This window comes from Vespula vulgaris, chromosome 15 (assembly GCF_905475345.1).
Source record: "Vespula vulgaris chromosome 15, iyVesVulg1.1, whole genome shotgun sequence".
Classification (NCBI taxonomy): Eukaryota; Metazoa; Arthropoda; class Insecta; order Hymenoptera; family Vespidae; genus Vespula; species Vespula vulgaris.
The window spans coordinates 2,103,299-2,122,711 of NC_066600.1; the positions used below are offsets into that span (position 1 = coordinate 2,103,299).

At 41.3% G+C, this 19,413-nt stretch overlaps 1 protein-coding gene across 4 annotated transcripts in view; it reads right to left on the reverse strand.

The window, feature by feature from the left end:
* LOC127069469 (Krueppel-like factor 3) overlaps positions 1 to 16,710 on the reverse strand; it is a 244,791-nt gene extending 228,081 nt beyond the window's left edge. The window contains exons 1-2 of one of the 4 annotated variants that reach the window (XM_051006543.1): positions 15,988 to 16,710; positions 1,603 to 2,166 (exon numbers count right to left, since the gene is read on the reverse strand). Coding sequence is in view for 1 of the 4 variants with exons in the window: in XM_051006548.1 (XP_050862505.1) it covers positions 1,603 to 1,614 (12 nt within the window). In the remaining 3 variants the exon portion in view is untranslated. The other 3 variants (XM_051006548.1, XM_051006545.1, XM_051006544.1) reach the window with 3 other exon arrangements.
* Positions 16,711 to 19,413: the final 2,703 nt, after the last annotated feature.

The window sequence follows — 19,413 nt, forward strand, 5'->3', positions numbered from 1 at the left end:
TTTTTAATCAATATATCGCACTTCCGAAACACGGATGCGCTACGAGTAAACGAGTCGACTGGCTCGTAAATTGATTTTGCGCGTCAAACTGTAGCCCGAGATCTTGCTATTACTAGTAGTAGTATCGCGATTACGCGCGTAAACTATCGAGATGAACAGGAGTAAGGAAATCGATGAGGCGAGAAAGAGAGAGAGAGAGAGAGTGTAGTAGAGTTCGATCGGTCGAACCAGCAGACTCTCTTCGATTCTTTGAATTATCCTCTCTATCATTATTAAATTTTGATTATTAACCCTATGCACTCGACTCTTTCGATTGGTCGGGCATTAAGCATAAACGGATTTATCTGTAAAATCAGAGATGCATTATACATGCATTATTAGAAAATTTACTAGTATCAAAGTAGTCACAACCGGTCGATACCAATCAAATTCGAAGAGTTACGTTCGACCGTGAACAATCTCGATGACTATGGTAAAGTTATTTTTTCGTGATATACGCGACCAACTCCTTTAAAGTCCGAAGCAAGAACATATTTTTTGCTCTTATTTCGAGACGGTACGATGTACCTTCGACGAATACAAGAAGAGACGAGGAGAGGAGGGAGAAGATGGAAAAAGAAGCAGAGAAGAAGGGGTTAACGTACTCGCCACACCCTACCTTAAAGATTGTAAACGATTATTAATGCTTCTCCATGGCTGACCCGTAACCTTATGCTGGCTCTCCCCTCTTTTATGCTTCTTTCTCTCTCTCTCTCTCTCTCTCTCTCTCTCCCTCTTTTTCTCTCCCTCTTTTTCTCTTCATCTTTCTCTTTCTTTCTTTTTCCTTTCTTTCCCCCTTTCGTACGTTTCTCTTTTCTTTTCTTTTTCTCGAGATATTCCGTATACGTACGTATAAAAAAAGAAAAAAAAAAATAAGAAGAAAAAACAAAAAAAATTTAATAGTTTTCCCAATTAAAGAAATCAATTATAAACGATAATTAGTCTCTCAATAACGTATCAAGGATAATTTGAAGGGAAATAAATTATCCAATAAACATCTACTTATTCGGTAGTCTTGAAAGGTGGCGATATTTGACGACTCGATTCGTTTACAGAAACCCGCATACGAGACTCGATGTCACGCGATACGCCGAATATAAAGATAAACTCGCGTGGCCATGGGAAGCAGGCGGCACCGAAATTATGCAAATCGCACGTTTGCCCGTGCGTAAACATAAGTGCACTTCGATAAGCACGCTCGATTCAAATGTTCCAAGATCGAGCGCTTGTTTATACCAAAAGCGAGAAATCGCATTAATGATTCGATACCTCCTGCGAGTGCTATTCTCGATTTCTTTTATGTACGTACATTAAATTTACCTATATGTGTATATATATATATATATATACATATCATTACGAAAGTAAATGTTTTCCATGAGATAAAATGGAATCTCGAACGTAATTTTTTTCGTACTCGGATAAACAAAAAATCGGGCTTGAAATAAATAAAAATTTTAAGTGATACGAGCTAAGAAGTAGAAGAAGAAGAAGAAGAAGAAGAAGAAGATTAGATCGTTGCTTAGAAACAAAATGACAGCTTAGAGAATCGAAATGACTCACCATGAAAACCATGAACCTTGATTGCAGGTTGGCGTTCCCGATGTAAGTCAGTCACTGCACTCGCCCGTTTACTACTCGCTCCCTTTCTACTACTTCCGATCGTTTTCCTCTTTGAAGAACGTCTGTTTCACTTCACTCCCGAAAGATCGATAGATCGCGAGAGAAATACCGCAGGCGAGAGAATTCTCGCTGAATGATTTAAAGATAAGTTACCACTCGTTTGTCTTTCTTTACACGCGAAGAGGGAAAAAAAGGACGGAGGAGCGAATAAATCGAGAAGTAATACACTCTTTTTTTTTTTCTTTCTATCTTTTCTTCTTTCTTCCCTTTTTCCCTCCGAAAACACGACGATGAAAAATACAGACGAAATTCACTCGCGCGTTTTAGTTGATAAAAATTCTATCACGTCAGTGTCATCCACAGTCACCGCGGAGATATAGATCAAACATATCACTTACTAATTCAACTAGCTAAGTAACATATTAATTAGTTACAGGTAGAGACACTTCTTCTTCACTGGCATCCGGATTGGCATGTTGGCTCGAATATTGGTCCTTCGGTCGTCTGAAACGAAAAAGGACAAAAAAAAGATATATATATATATATAGGTATGTACAATTAAGATACTCGCGACGATATCTTTATGATCGAAATGTTATCAGATATTCTCGATTAATCAAACTACATAATTACTATTACGCCACGTAAAAATGTTTACTCGTTAGAGACCATAGATTACGATAAATACGTAAGATCGTTTCGTTGAAGATCACAGAAGAGAACCGAAAGAAAAGAAATCGAGGAAAGAAGAAAAGGAGATAAGTAGAAGGAGGGGAAAAAAAAGAGAAAAAAGAAATAAGAAGAGAAAACACGTGACGGACTGATCGGACAAAATAATGAGACGAAACGTAATGTTGTCTCTCTTTCTCATTCTATCTAAAGTGGGGCGCGGTCGAGTGTACCGGGCCGGGCCCATGACGCACCCGGTCTTTATTTAAATCATTCGATCCGTCACGCCGTAATCGATTAGCGCTAATAGCCGGGGAAATAGAGTCGAGCGTGGCTTCGAGACACGGTTACTCGTTCACGATAGAAAGAGAAGATAGAATAGCGGCGATACCGATACAAACGTATCGATAGACGCAAGCGAGTCAAGGATTAGATTCGGTAAATCGATGCTTGCTAGCGCTTCCTCTTAGACATCTTTCTTCTTATGTCTCTCGTTGAAAGGAGAGCATGCTCGTTGGATTTTCATCTCTACGATCGAAAGGAGATCATCGAGAATAGCAGATTCTATAGGTAAGAAAATCTAAGAGAGAAGCAAATATGTATATGTGTACAAATCGTTTCGACGAACGATCTAGAGACTAGACGAGATGTTATTTCATCCACCTCCGCGTGGTAACTTGGACTCCCTGTATGCGTGTACGTGGAGTGCGAATAAAAATGGCCATCGTACTTTGAAAGTGCACTTTCACAGCACGTTTCTCGTAACGGCAACCCTTGCAATACGTAATACAGCCGAACGGTTCTACGCAAAGTATCGGCATACGTAGATAGATATACGTATATAGAGATATCGAGCCGGTTACTTTCGTATCAAAAGCACGTTGTCTGTTACGCTGGGCGTAAGCGTTAAGAAAAATGTGGATAATTGTATACTAAACGAGTCCACCTACATTACGATTCTACGTGCCATATCGGTTGAAAAGTATGCGAGCCAACGCCAAAACTCAACGCGACTATCTTTCCTTCTATTTCTTTTCCTCTTTCTCTCTTTCTCTTTCTCTTTCTCTTTCTCTTTCTCTTTCTCTTTTACCGTACGGTAATGTCCGGTAGTTATACACATGTACACACGTGTATTATAGTTATGTATTCTCAACGTATCTACCCATATACATGTTCATTCGTTCGACGAACCGCGATGAGAAATAAAACATTTATTTCCACGTGCACGACGGCTATGCACCCTTTAAATCGTCCATATGCTGAAGCTTAATCCGTATGAAGAATTCAAGGAACAGCCCGGTACATTCGGACGAGTAAACTTTTTCTCTTTTCTCGAGCTCCTACGCGAACGCAAATTTTCCGTCTAGGTATAGTAAGTATAGGCCGAGTAGTACTACGAGTTCAGCTATAATAAAAGTTTTACTATTCCGGTTGAACGGAAAAAGTGCTACGATTAGAATCGACCTCCTGTCTCCGGTACGTTGTTACAATGTCGATGAACTACGAGAGAAAGAGAGAGAGAGGAAAGGAGAGAAGAAAAGCTTTGATCTTGCAAATTTCTTTGACAAATTAAAGGAAACAGCTTTAGTCGTCTTGTCAAGTGTCTTGCTGAAGGAAAGAAAAAGAGAGTGTATGTGAGAGAGAGAGAGAGAAAGAGAGAAAAGTATAATACTAGAAAGAAAAGGAAAGTCGAATGGAAAGCATTAGAAATTCTACAAAGTGTCACGAGTCTCGTTCGATTAACATATCTCCTACTTAGAAATAGCAACATTCTTAAGAGTTGCTGATCTATACGAAGTTTCAAGCTTGTCTATCGAATCTTACGAGAACGAGAAGTTTGTATGGTACGATCGTCCTCCGACATCCGTGAAGCACGTACGCTCGTTCTTCACGATCGACGCCAAGTCTGTCCATCGATGGACCGATGGAACGCGTTAATTGAGTCGCACGTAGAGAATACATCGTGGTATTGACGACGAACCGAATTCTTTAAAGTTGCGGCACATTTCTTTTTTTTAAAGTAAACACGCGCGCTCACACAGGAACACACGCATATATACGCAAACAAGAAGTATTATTCAACGATTTAAAAAAGATATTTCGTTCGAATTTCGAAATAAAATCGTTAGTCGATAAAGCATCGATGATAATAAATTTAATGAAAAAGAAATTTCGTATCGATTGAAATTGTAATTTAATCGAGCCGTCGAGAGATCAAACGTGTCAATGATCGAGACGCCGTCGTTATCCCTTTTTGAGATCCCACGAATCGCAAGTGGCAAGCCAGAAACTCTACCAGTTTCGTTCGTTGACCTGTTTGCGATTGAATTAACTAGTTTTATGGACATTAACGAACGTAGTTACTAGTACGAGGGCTCTCGTCGAGTCAAGAAAGAGGAACACATGATTCCACCTAGCGAAACGGAGCCCAACAGAGGAGAACTCAAGCTCTGCTATCTATCTATCTATCTATTTATCTATCTATCCATCTAGATCGATCGATCGATCGAGCGAGCGAGCAACCGACCGACCAACCGATCGATCAGGCGATCGATCGATCGATCGATCGACCTATCGTGCATCGTCAGCTCGTTTCATCGTAAGAGTGACACCTCGGTGACCGATAAAATTGGCTGAAGGCGTCCAAGTCGCAATCTACTTATCGATCTCTATCCTAAATCATCAGGGATCGAAAGGGAGGACGAGCAAAACGTGGCTAGCGATCAGCCGTAGTGTTGACTATTACGCGAAACGGCTTTCCACTTTAAGATCGCTGGCTATACCGACTGCTCGGCACTCTGGACTCTTAATTGAAAGGTTACGAAAGCTTCGTGGTTTAACGAACAACGAGCGAGCTGATTTAACGAGATAGATCTATACGTTACTCGATAAGTAAACTAAGTAAGTAAGTAAGTAAGTAAGTAAGTTGGTATATAGATCGCGATTGTAGGCGAAAATTTTCCTTCCGGTGAAAATTTTCCATCTTAATCGATCTATCTTCTATTTTCTTGAACACGATGGACGTGATAAAAGAAGCGTGACTTGTATACCCACATAAATACGGTGTTTATACTATAAAGTCTATGCGTAAGGATTAATAGATATATCTATTCGAATATCTCGAGAATGAGAGAAAGGAAAAGAAAAAATAGATCGACATTATATATATATATAATAATCAAGCCTTGGACAAAATGGAACGAAGACGAAAAAGTCTTCGAACCGACGGTAATGAAAAAATGAAAAAAAAAAAAAATAGAAAAAGAAGAGGAAATCAAAGAGAAAAAAGGAAACGAAAACAAAAAAAAGAAAATGAAACGAAAAAGAAGAAAGGAGAAAAAAGAGAACGAACGATCTAGGGAGAGACTACTGCTAGGAAAATATTATACGAGAGACTCGCCGGGGTCCACGTGGTTGCATGCTCGCGCGTAGGATGGCCACCACAGCTGAGTGTACACGCTCTTCCATAGCTCTTTATGAATGGAGGAGCACGCGTGCGCGACCACTGGAACGCTGCTCTCGTACGAGCAGCGAAAGTGACCTGCTCTCTAGGCTCTCTACCTACCTGTTTTAGTGCGAAGGCGATACAGAAATCGGTGATACGCGCTCGCTCGCTCGGTCTCCAGCTCGCTAGCTAGCTCCCTAGCTAGCTCACTTACTCACGCGGAGCTACCTTAGAACTGCTCTGGATAATTGCGGAGCAAGGTGGACGCGTCAGGAGTGCAGTGGTCGACCGCCAGTGGCGGCGAGTGTGAAATGCTCTGCAGGGTGCCACGAATGCCGATCAAACGCAATTTCTCTGAGGAGGAGAAAGAGGAGAAGATGGAAGTGGAGGAGGATCAAACGCGAGAAAGTAACAACTTTTTTCATTTCATTTCTTTTTTATATCAAAGAGATGTACTCTACGACTGGAAGGGATAGGAAGTTGACGGACGAACGATAAATTATTGTGCATACGAGCGTGTACGTGTGCACGCGCGCGAGTGTGTGTGCTAAGAAAGAACTTTGATTTCTCGGCTCAGATAAGAAATAATTTTACGATCAAACGTGTTGCACGTAGAAGAATTGTTATACCTACATGTCGCTAATAATAACGACGGAAAGTTTCCGTTAAAAGAATCAACCGCGATTAACCGCGCGTAATAATCGTTCATCATCTAGCATTGAAAGGAAACGATTCTGTCGGTGTCGAAACATTGATACCAATAACGTTAATAAACTAACTCTAACGAGTAATATACCCGACGTTACGAGCGTACACACTTGTAATTTCTATTTCGAACGGAAGGCTCGCTCGATCGGTATAGATCAAGAAAACGATCCTCGGCGTTGCGAATTATCTTGTATATCAAGAAGCCCGTAGGTTTTCTCAGTCGTTAACAAGAACTCGCGAAAGCATCTCGCTTGCGATGGACGACGATTGCTAAATCAAAATCGTTCCAAATTGGAAGCTGCCGAATGAATAATGAAGTGAGAAGGTAACTGGGCACGCTTCGGAACGGTGCGTCGTACCATCGATCACTGCCTCTCCTTTCTTCGTCATTTATTTTCTTCTCCTCTTCTCTCCTCTCCTCTCCTTTTTTCTCTTCTCCTCTCCTCCTCTCTTCTCTTCTCTTCTCTTCTCTTCTCTTGCCTTCTCGCCTCTTTTCTCTCCTATCTATAAGCCATCGCAAATCCTCTAATTCGATCGATCGATTCCTAGTTCGAGAGCGATGCCATTAGTCGCTTTACTCTCGCCGATGGATCCATCAGAAAAGCGTGGCAAACGATAGACCGGCCGACTATATCGTCTATACCTCTACCCATATTACATCGAGATGCCATTTTCGCAATTAACCTCAGCGAAAGGATTGCGCAAGCTTAGCGGCCATTTCGTCCGCTTATCACGCTTCGCCTCGATTAATTAATTTAATTGCGCCCCATAAATAACCATCGTTCGATCGGCACGTTAGAAAGTCGACGCTCGAAAGGCTTGAGTTCTCCAAGGTGCCAATTATGCGTCGATATAGCTCACTCGAATTTCGCGCTATTCATCGATTACGTGGATGAGACCGCGACTTTCCGACTCTGGCGAGCGCTCTCGAATCACCGATAAATCACTCTTATCCCTTCTACTCAAACTATCTAACGAGAGTGTGTTCCCGTCCAACTCTAGAAGTCTCTATCGAGTAAAATTGGATTTAAAATACACTTGAAATATGTCAGTCCTTTTATTTTTCTTTTTTTGTTCCTTTCTTAGTTTTTCTTTTTTCTCTTTTTCCTTTCTAAAGATAGACGAGAATCTTCCAAGAGTGCAATGTAATTGAATGTAACGAGTATAATTATTATTACGACGATGATTTAGGAAAATATTAGTCTCTCTCTCTCTCTCTTTCTTTCTTTCTTTCTTTCCATCTTTCCAATGTTGAAAACGAAGAAAGCACGAACGAAAGACGCTCGAGTTTCGTCACGGACATCTCGTAGGAACGCAAACTTTCTCTCTCATCTCCTTCCAGCAAGCAGACAAAACGGCCACTGCTTTGCATGAAAACGCGATAACGCTACGACGCGGTCACGATGCAAAAGTCGAGTGAACAACAAGGCGAGAGGCATTAATAAACTCCTTCTGTTCGCGGACGCACGCGTTCGCGACGCATTGACATTAATTTGAAACGTGTCCAACTCGAGATCTTATCGATTTATTTCGAAAGCCTTGCGCGTACGTGGAAACCCGGAGATACGCTCTCCGTGACGTATACACGTGTAGATATGTATATACGTATGGATGTATGCAAGAGAACGAATGCAGTAGGCCCTTCGTCGAAAATAAAATTAAAAGAAAAAGAAAAGAATAAAAAAAGGAAGAAGAGAAAGAAAGAAAGAAATATTATATTCGGAGGATATACAGCAATTCTTCTTTGCTTTCTTTTTTTTTTCTTTCTTGTTTACGACATAATTATCATGAAATATTCGAATACTTCGAAAGATCTATATGCATGTACGTATATATGTATATCCGGGTGTGTATGTGAATGTGAATGATAAAAAGGCTTCGAAAGAGCTTCTTCTTATTAGAATGCGTGACGTTAAAAGGTTTGATATGTGTTCACTTTTCTTACCTTCGTATAAAATATTTTATCGTCGGACGAGAAAGAGAATGAAAATTAACGAGCTGATTTAGGTCCAAGTGATTGCGACAGATATCTCTCGAGAAACGTCGATGGACAAGTGTATTCCACGAGTCAAGGCAGTCCATATCTACGTATATCTATCTACCTATTTCTATGTTTTCCCGTAAGGTATCGAAAGGCCGAGTAATAATGGGTCAAAAAACTGAGAGACAGGATACTCGCGTATCTACCGTCTCTCTAACTAACGAACTAACTTAGCTCGTTGAAGAGAACGTAATGACAAATTTATGACTATCGCAAGCATATTAAAAAAATTATCCGAAAGCTCGTCCAAATAAAATTAGAATATTAAATTGGATCAAAAAGACGTAAGTAGATGTTTCTTCGAAAACTTTCAAATCAAAGAGACATATATAAATACACGGACGTACGGACAAACGCACACAGGCATACGCATACATAGATACACATGGTCTTTACTTGACTTGCATAAAGATGTTCGAAAACGAGATCTAATTTAATTGCGTGCCCATTTGAAATACGTATACGACATCGTTATCCCCATTCACGGCTGATTTAAATCAAGAACATGATACGCTCCGGCCTTTCTAAACACGCTTGGAGTATGTTCGTTCGAGCGTGCGTTCAATAAGTCGCATTATGGGCCGAATTAAAGGTACAATGCTGCTTGAATTTCAGCCTGTCATGGTTATCTGCAGGCGTTTCGACCCGAATGGAAGTAAATACCAAAGAAGAAGAGTCTTTATCAAAAGAGATTAACGTGCTTATGAATCTCGCAAAAAAGGGAAAAGTAAAAAAAAAAAAATTGGTAAAAAAGAATTGCTTTCGAGGGATCAACGTCGATTCGTTAATTCATACTTACGATTTATACGCATGTAAGTATATGTGTGCCTGTGTGTGTGTGTGTGTGTGTGTATACATATATACATATGTGTACATACATATGTACGTATATACATACACGTAGGTATATGTTCGATATCGCGTGGGCGCGATGTTTTCAAAGAAAACGACCTCGAGGTGGTATTCCTGCCGTTAGACGAGGAGGAAATATCTCGTTAAATGTATAACTCGAGGCCCTAAGTAGGAGCATCGAAGCGAGGAGGAGAAGAGTAGGTAGCACACTGAAGCGTATCGTTTATGACAGCTAACGCATCGATCGAGATGCCTCTCTCGGCAACTTTTTATTAACTTTTCCATCATCGACGTCCACTCGCGTTTTCTTTCTTTTTTCATCCTGCTCTTATCTTCTCTTCGGTCAGCATCAGCAGCGGCAATAGCAACAGTAGCAGCAGCAGCAACACCACCAACAGCGGCAGCAACAGCAACAGCGATAGTAGCAACATCAGGAACAGCAAGCAGCAGCGGCAAGTTTGTAAGCGTTCATTTCATTTTATCGCCGACCCATTGAGCTTTTTACAACACGTTCGAGCACATTCTTGAAGGAGTCTTCTTAAATCCAATATACCTGTAGTATCCACTCTGTTCTATAAGAGCAAAATGATTTTACCCATGGGATGGACGGTAAGAGCTAACAGATAACAGCCCCATCGATCGATAAATATCGAAGAAGATAAGTAAAAGTGAACAGAACATTTTCTTTTCGCTTGATTTGCCCCCGATAGTTTTCACTAGCCACACGATTTTGATACGATTCTTATCTTCTTTTTTACCCCATATTTTTTCCCCTTTTCTTTTGTTTCCTCTCCCTCTTTTATCCCTCGCCATCCTTATAGTAGCCAATTAAAAGAACGCTCGAGTGGATTTGTCCAAATCAGGAATACACCTTTCGCAATACCATCCTCGCAATAGCCTATTTTGCATGGAATTATTCAGAACTTATTCTTGCGCACTGCCGGCTTCCGTTCACCCGAGAGATCACTGTGCTCTCCTCTTATCGCTCCGTCCGATCCTTGTTGAAGTCGGTAGAACGATAATGAAAGAGCTGCTTACGAGAGAGAGAGAGAGAGAGAGAGAGAGAGAGAGAGAGAGAGAGAGAGAGAAAACGCACTACTCTTGTACCGACCAATCCAGCAAGAATAGCAATAGGTACCTACAACGCCTTTGGGTCTTTACTGCTCGCACTAAAACCGACGTATTCGCACGTATTCGTTGCACCGGTAATGAGGAACGTAGTTAGAACTATTATGCGATGACGTGTAAATAGCAACCGGTATACACAATACCTTCTCGGGGGAGACCGTTCCTCTTGCTTTTATCTTTTCAAAGTGAAAAAGAAAGAAAGATATATATATATATATATATATATATATATATATATATATATTCTATCGTGACACCCAACTTAGCTCGAGGTTGTTCCTGCTAAGAACGATTCGATTATACTAGCGATACTTATTGTTATTGAATGTGAGAAAGAAAGAAAAAGAAAGAAAGAAAAAGAGAAAGAGAGAGAGAGAGAGAGAGAAACTATCTAATACCCGATAGCTAGCTTCTCGTTAAGATAAATCATCGTTCCTATTGAACGTCCTCGAGCTTTACGTTGTTGCACTAGCACGAATTAATGGAATAAAACGAAGATGTTCGAGACAAGACAACCGTAAAAGGTCTCTTCCCTCCTGCGATTAGTTATAATAAGACGCAACAACTCAATTCTTTACCTTGAATATAATATCGTATTTCCTCGTAAGGATAATTTCGATAGTTTAGAATCGAAATTTCTTTGGCTATTCGAAGAAAATCACTTGCAATTTTTTCTCTTTCTTTATTTTGCTTTTTATTCTTTCCCTCTCTTTCTCTTTCTTTTTTTTTCTCGTGAAAATCATAGGTAATCTTTCGACTGCTCGATTGAAAAATCAAATGTTGACGTGAAATAGGAACAAATCGAGAAGACAAAGACACGATTCATTTCGATAGCTCGATGACTAGCTCGAAGAAGCTTTGGGTTGGCGTTCGAGAGAAGGGTAATCGAAACGATGCCGGGGACAAGGTATTGAACGGTAGCCGTCAGCGTGCGATCCCATTAGCCCGCATTGTATGCTAATGAGCGGTTGTCGCCTCTGATCCGAGCTTATATCGCGTTATATCGCCGTCTCACAGTGCTTCTCATTCTATCAAAAAGATAGACAATGCTAGTCACTCTATTGGATACATATTTTCTTTCATACGAACATAAATTATCTTTCGTTTTCTTTCTCTCTCTCTCTCTTTCCCTCCCTCTTGCTCGTTAATTTTACGAAGAAATCATCCAACGCGGCAAGATGCTGAAACGTCAAAGACAATTATAACGCTTAATTGAACCGTAATTTACTCTTCCTGATATACGTATGTGTGTGTATATATATATATATATATATATATATATATATATATGTATATATATATATGTATATACACATATATACATATATATCGCATCTTAGAAACGAAAACTTCTTCTACGAATCTAAATTATGATTAACAATTCGATCATAAATGCAAGTATTATCGAAATAAAATTTTTCTTAAAAAATAAACGATTATTTATGTTGTAGCAATTAATTATTTATATACGTAATACCTATCATATTTTTCATCTCGAGCAAAGGATATTTATATTATATATCTTTTGAATACTCCCTGATATTAGTCGAATCAAAGTGGACAATTAACGAGGGACATTATCTCACAGCAGGTCGGGAGTTACAAATCGATCGAGGATACTCGCGTGCTGGTATACTACGAACCAGTTTTCTCTGGTACGCGCGATAGTGGGCGATTAAAACGTCTTTCCTTCTCGAGATTAACGTCGGAAGTCGAGCGCGGACAAAATCAGGGACGCCTAGGCGTTGTCACTCGGCTCGGCGAACCCGATATACGAGTCGTGTCGACATAATTATGCTACGCGCCGTCAGGTAGATGAAGCCGATACGAACATGGGACCGTTTAAGCGCCTTTAGGAGCATAAATAATCCTATTAAACGTGTCACTGCCTGTGTCAACAATCTGACAGGCAACAAGATAGGAGGCTGCTTCGACGAAGCTGAGTCGGCCAGAAAGAGCACGTGCTCTTTCTATCTCTTTCTCTTCCTATTTCAAAGACAGTCATCGTCGTCATCTAACCCATCAAGAAACGAATATCATAAAGTTTTGGAGCGTTGCCTAAAAATAACCCTCTTATTCTAAACAATTATCCACCTGTTCGATGTTGGATAACTACTCTAGAGAAGAAGAGTCCCGAATACACAAAAAAAAAATGAAAGAGTACACCTAATTATCTCTCCTTTCAAATTAAAATTTCACCGAATATGAATGATTTAGTAAACTCTATTACCTTCAAAATATATAATTAAAAATGCTGAAAATATTCTCGTCGTTAATTTCATTAAATATTACTTAAAACTATCGATAGATTATCGATCATCATATAGAGTGAAAATTCGTGAAGCAATTGCCTTCAAGATTTTATCAGTAATCGATCTCATTTAAGTGATCTCGCTTGATCTCGGAAGAAACGCGATCTCGTGGATGCACGCGCAACCGCTTGATAGATCGAGTATACGAGAGACAAATTATCAAGCAGAAATGGATGATCGAAGTTTGTCAATGTACCATAGGTTGTTTAATGAAACACTTAACGGGCGGGTCGTTCATTAATCAAGTGGAATGCGCAAGGTGCGTGGTTACATGGCTATGTGTCGCAGCGATTATAAATTTCTCTTCTTTCTCTCTTTCTCTCTCTCTCTCTTTCTCTCTCTCTCTCTCTCTCTTCCTCTCTCTCTCTCTCTCTCTCTCTCTCTCTCTCTCTCTCTCTCTCTCTCTCTCCCTTCGTTTCTCTTTGGAGTCTTGGCCGAGTTAAAAGGTACGAGAAGGAGACGCGGTTTAATATATCAGCTGATTTGACAGATAAGAAAGCCAAGTCTGAACTTTGAGGGACAATGATAATTCATCACAGAGTTACACTGGCGTCGCTTAATTAGGTGGTACTCAAATAGCCCGCGGCCGAGTTTAACGCGACTCTAACTCACGAAAAAAAGCTACGTTCTCATAGCCATAGGCTGAAAAGGTCGTGGCAATTGGGTCAGCTGAGATTAAAGCGCACGGTGGATAGTCAAAACCGTTAACGAGTCGAGGAACAGCTCTTTTCTTCGTCGTTCAAACACGTTACTCTCTCTCTCTCACTCCCTTTCATTCTCTCTTAGTCTATCTATTTATTCATCTATCTATCTATCTCTCTTACCGATGATATATTCGCTCGTATCAATCTTTCGAATTCGATAAAGCTTCGTTTTCACATTCGACTAAATTTTCTTCTTAAACAACATCAGAGGAGTTTATTAAATCCTTCGTATACTAAACTACTTATTTCTACCACGTGTTCTAACTAGTATAACTTAAGGAACTATAAAATGTCAAGCACGCAATTATCATCGCCTCGAAGTAACGTCTTTTTCTCTCAGCGAAAAATCGTTAGTCACTTGAGTCATCGTTAAAAGCACTAGACCGCGACAGTTTTAATTCTTAATTCCGTGCGAAATAACGTAATATCTTAGAGAAGTCGAAATATGTTTCAATGATATCAACGAAAAGTTTTTATGTTAAAGCTTATCCGAAAAAAGAATAAAGAGAAAAATCAAATTTGCTAGGAAGTGCCATTTATACGTAGATTAATTTTCCATAGACTATAACTTTTCGTAGAGACCGAGCTTTGTCGCAAGTCCCTCGTAAAGTCGACAATTACGAAGGAACAACAACTAAAAAGGTATACCACCGAGAAGAACGCGACTAGCAAATGAAATAACTGCGACTGACTAATAACCCTTTTGCCCTGCCTTTCTCTTTCTTTCTCTCTCTCTATCTCTATCTCTATCTCTATCTCTTCCTCGTTCTCTCCACACCGTACTAATGCCACTGGAAAACGTTATTCATTTTGTAAAACCAAATTAAGAAGAAGGTAACCGCAAATTAAGCCACGATATCCATCGAGGAAGGACACCGTTCGTGTCAATGCCCGACCACGTATCTCTTCTCTCTCCTTTCCTACACAATAAATGAGTAATCCTTTGGAGAATGAATAAATTTCGTTAAAAACGAAATTATTTTTACGAGATATCAATTAAATATAATTTTACGTCGAGATGTTAAAGATATTTCATTAAAAAACGAGGATAATTTTTTATATTATATATAGATCCAATATATATATATATATATACATATATATTGGCTCACTGTTGTCGAGGAGAAAGGATAAAAAAAAAAGAAAAAAAACGAAAGAGAAAGAAAAAAAGAAAAAAGTAGGTGCTCCAATAAAAAATTGACGAGAAGAAGCAAAAACGTCGATAAGCCTATCGCGGAGTTCTACGACGAGGACGGTGGCTGCTTGAAGCGTCGCGTCGCTTAGAGCCGGTTGCCGGCTGTCTTATCGGACGCTTTTCTACCTGCACTATGCGGGCGCTGCTTATTTATTATCGATCGTGGTTAGTGACGCATAGCGTTTATCAATAACCGCGTTACGCGTTTTCCGTTTTATCTCGTTTACCGTCTCGCTTCCTCGCTTTCGAGTAATTCGCGAGAAAAATAAATAAAAAAAAAAGAAGAAAAGAAAAGGCAAGGAAAAAAAAGGGAAAAGTTATTGATTAATTGTTCGGAACAAACGCACGCGCGTGTAGTCAAAGAATTTCACGTATATTTCTCTATGAGCTACGATATTCCATCGTAATACGTCGAACATAGAGAATATAAGATATTCTCAGTTATTAAGATAATCGTGAATCGTGAAAGCTCGCTCTCACAGCAGCTAATAGACTCGAAACTCATTCTTGCTAGTTCGCGTTATGATCGTAAAAAATAATAATAATAATTTCGTTGAAACGGTGTCTCTCGATCGTTTTGCCGTTACGATCTAGCGACTTTGAGGATAAACACCGTGACGAAGAAATCGAGACGACTACGACGACGACGATAGTAACGCTTGAATTCGAGGAGATTTGAAAACGTCTGTTAATACCGATCATCGTCCGCGATTATCGTTTTCAAGTTGTATTCTCGTGTGACGAGAAACTTCGAGTGTGGAAGAAGGTAGATAGAAACTAAAGATCGATAGAGGTTCGTCGACCGTAAGACTCGTAGCGCGATTCGTGCGATTACTTCTGATCTTCTCGAATGAATTGAAAATGACTCTTGACGTTCGATTTAAATCGATTCGATGAAAAGAACATGAGTCGAAGAAAAAAAGAAACGCGAATCGAGTAATTCGAGAGAATTCGAGTTCTTCCCGCGAAATTCGCAGAGTTCTCGTGAGAACCTTGCGAATAAAGAACTCCGTTTGAGACAATAAAAACGATCGCACCTGTTTCCTCGTCCGGTAACTCGCACATCCGGATCCATAATCCTTACTAAAGCTTAATAAAAGGAAAGAGAAAGAAAAAATAAACTGACGGTTTCTTTGAGAGCAGTAGACGCACTTCACACGTGAACGATAAGTAACGCACAGTATATCACAAATTTTTCACGAGCAAACGGAAAGAAAAAAATACACTTTCGCGGTAGGATCGATAGATCGATAGATCGTAAACGCACTCACCGGATCTTCCAATCAAGACGATAACCGGAACACGATCCTCGGCCGTCTATGTCCGTTTAATCCGAGCAATGGCGTCGCTGTCATCGACTATCACAGACTTTCCGCGTGAGCAAGCAAAACGTCGTCGTCTTTGTCGTCATCCTAATAGTAACAACGATAGTAGTACTAATAGTAATAATAGTGGTTGTCATCGTGTTCACATGGACGAGGCACTGCACTACGAACGATCACACGTCTTTCTATCTTTCTCTCAGCCCCTCTCCCCCTCTCTTTCTCTCTGTCTATGGGTCTATGTCTCGATTTCGGTCTTTGAGAAAACGTACGCGAGGGCCCCGTCGATCGAGGGTCCTTCGAGCGGGCCTCGGCTCGCGTAGGAGGGAAGAATCCTCGATTGATCCTCGAAGAGGATGACGAAGACAACGAAGACGAAGAATAAGAGGAGAAGAAGGTGCGATCGCGCGCCCTCGACGGGGCGTCTCTGTCTCCCTCTGTTTTCTGTTTTCTGTTTTCTCTTTCCCTCTCTCTCTCTCTCTCTCTCGGTGGTCGCGCGTGCCAAAGTCTCTTTCTGGTCCGGGCGTGCGGAGAGAGAGAGAGAGAACGACGAGGAGCGTGTTTCTCGTGGTCGAGGTGGTCTTCTCGTTTCGATTTCGAGCGTAGCACGCCTCGCGACGCACTTCGGAACGGCGGCGTTGGCTCGTCGAACGCTCGCCGACGAGTTCGCGTGGCTCCACCGCCTCCTCCTCCTCCTCCTCCTCCTCCTCCTCCTCCTTCTCTTCTTCCTCCTCCTCCTCCTCCTCCTCCTCCTCCACCACCACCACCACCACCTTCCTCCCCCTCCCCCTCTCCCTCTCCCTCCGCCACCTCCACCTCCGCCTCCACCACTACCAGCAGGACAACCACCACCACTTGCACCACCACTGCCACCACTAGCAGCAGCAGCAGCAGCAGCAGCAGCAGCAGCAGCAGCAGCAGCAGGAGCACCACTTGCAGCACGCACCGCGCCGGCGACGACGCTCTTCGAGCACCGATCACCGCCGACTGCCGGCGTCGACGCTCTCTCGACGTACGCGCTCCTTCTTGGCGCGAGCGCCGCGGACATTACGTGCCAAGGAGACCTTCCGGCCGCATCTTCCGTCTCTCCGCTGCCAACAGAGTTCAAAGAGCATTCACCACCTCCTCTTTCTTACGACCGACGAGACAGCACACCCGACGATCAGCTGATCGCCACGCGCTCGAACCTCCCTTGTCTCTCTCTCTCTCTCTCTCTCTCTCTCTCTCTCTCTCTCTCTCTCTCTCCTTCTCTCTTTTTTCCCTCTTTCGTCCTATCCCTAAAGAAAATCACTGCATTCACATTCTTTCTCTCTCTTTCTCTCTTTCTCTCTCATTCGCTCTCTATATAATTCTATCTACCTCATTACTCTTCTGGACCGAAGGAATAATTGACATTTCGTTTCTTTTTTTCTGTCTTTCTTTCTTTCGCTATGAAAAGCTTTTATATACACGAGCTGTCTATCCTACGTTTCAGAGCACGAGCTACAACCATCCGCTCGTCTCGGCGGCCGGGCGTGCACTGCCTTCCTCGATCGCCGGTTGGTTCTCGATCCTCCGTACAACTCTCCTCGTCGGTGCGCGAGGCCGTTCGCCCGTGTATCGGCCCTCCCGTATTTCTCTTCGTCTTCTTATTACAGCCAACACCGTTCCGTAGCCGGTGGCCGCGACGTCGAGTTTTTCCCTTTTTGCTCAATCGATCGTATCGATTCGATCGTCTCATCAAAGGAAAATGTTTTTTTCATAATACTAATCGAAATAATAAATCGTCTATAGGTCGAAAAGCAAAGGAACGGTGAAAAAAATACATAGGAAGAGAACTAAAAAAAGAAAGAAAAAATTGGAAAAAAAAAGAAGAAGAAGAAAAAGAATCAATCAGTGTAGCCAATCTCATTCGTATCTTTACATGGCCGAATCAGTTTACCTTCGGAATCGTTTATTTCGACGACTGAAAGATAATGTTCGCGCATTGCGGTGTTTTTATCGAATACCTACCTACCCTATCCTATCCTATCTAGCAATGCAACCTTCTTCCTTATTCTGGCATTCGTTCTGTAAAAGTTCCGACAAGCTGTCGGTATATGCGAGCGTGGAACTTTTAAATTGAGTGCACCGCGAGAGCCGACGATGTACGGACGTCATTCTGATGTCTGGGTTGATTCCCTGTCTGTCCCTGAGAGCGTCCGTCTCGCGACTGACAACGCGACTGGCAGGAGCCGCGAATATTCTTTATTTTTTCTTTTTTGTTTTTTATTTTTTTTTATTTGTCTTGTCTTTTTTTTATTCCTTTTTTTTTTTTAAGGATATAACTTCTCGAGATATCTCTTAGAAATCTACACCAACGAAGACGTCGAAGGAATATAGATATAAAATATAAGAGAACGGTTCAAAAAGCAGCGAGAGGTCGAATGGTGATGTTCGATGACGAAGGAACAAAGAATCTCTCTCTCTCTTTCTTTCTCTCTCTAGATCGATCGATCGCCGAAGGCCATGGATGTGGGTGTCACTATCCAAGACTTTCGTAGCGGAATCGATCCAACGCTTTTTCTACGGTATGACCGGGATGTAGACAAATCAACGGCCACGCCTTGGAGAAACAGAACCGTTGTCTAACGAAGACAAAGACGCCTACGTTCGAATACTATCGCGAGATCCAAAAAATTTTCCTAAGAAAACACCTCCTTCGATAATTGCCGTTCTGTGTTAAACTTTGAACTGACTGACTGACTGACTGACTGACTGACTGACTGACTGACTGGCTGGCTGGCTGACTCTAAAATCCTTTTCGAAACATGTCTTTCTTCATACGAATAAAAATTCTAATGGCGATTCGGAAGGTTTTGTCGAGTAGAATATCGAAGATCGTCTAAGCGTTACCTCTCGATAAAACGTACTGCACACGAGGAAGAGAATCCTAATCTATCCTCTCTCTTTTTCTCTTTCTCTTTCTATCTTAGCGACGTACGGGACTCCGAAGGCACGAGCGGTGTCTTAGGTAATGGAGCCACGTACGACGAGGTCGTGACACGCGACCTCGATAGGTCGAAGAACGTAGCAGGTACGCAAGAGGCTCGATCATTTTTTCGCGATCTTCCTCGACGGCACGGTTCTTCTTCTCTTCTCTCCCTCTCGCAATCCCGCGCGTTCGCGCCGGGAACCTTCGATATCAGCAAACCTGAAATTATCTTAAACGCCGCTTCGATTTGTACGCGCAACCGATCCTTGTTTTTTTTTATTTATTCATTCATTCATTTATTTATTTTTTTCCTTCTTTGAAACTCTACGATTTTGTTGTATAAGTATATCGAGAATGAGAAAGATTGGTACAACTATTACTATATATATATATATATAACTATATAAGTTTATTTAATATAT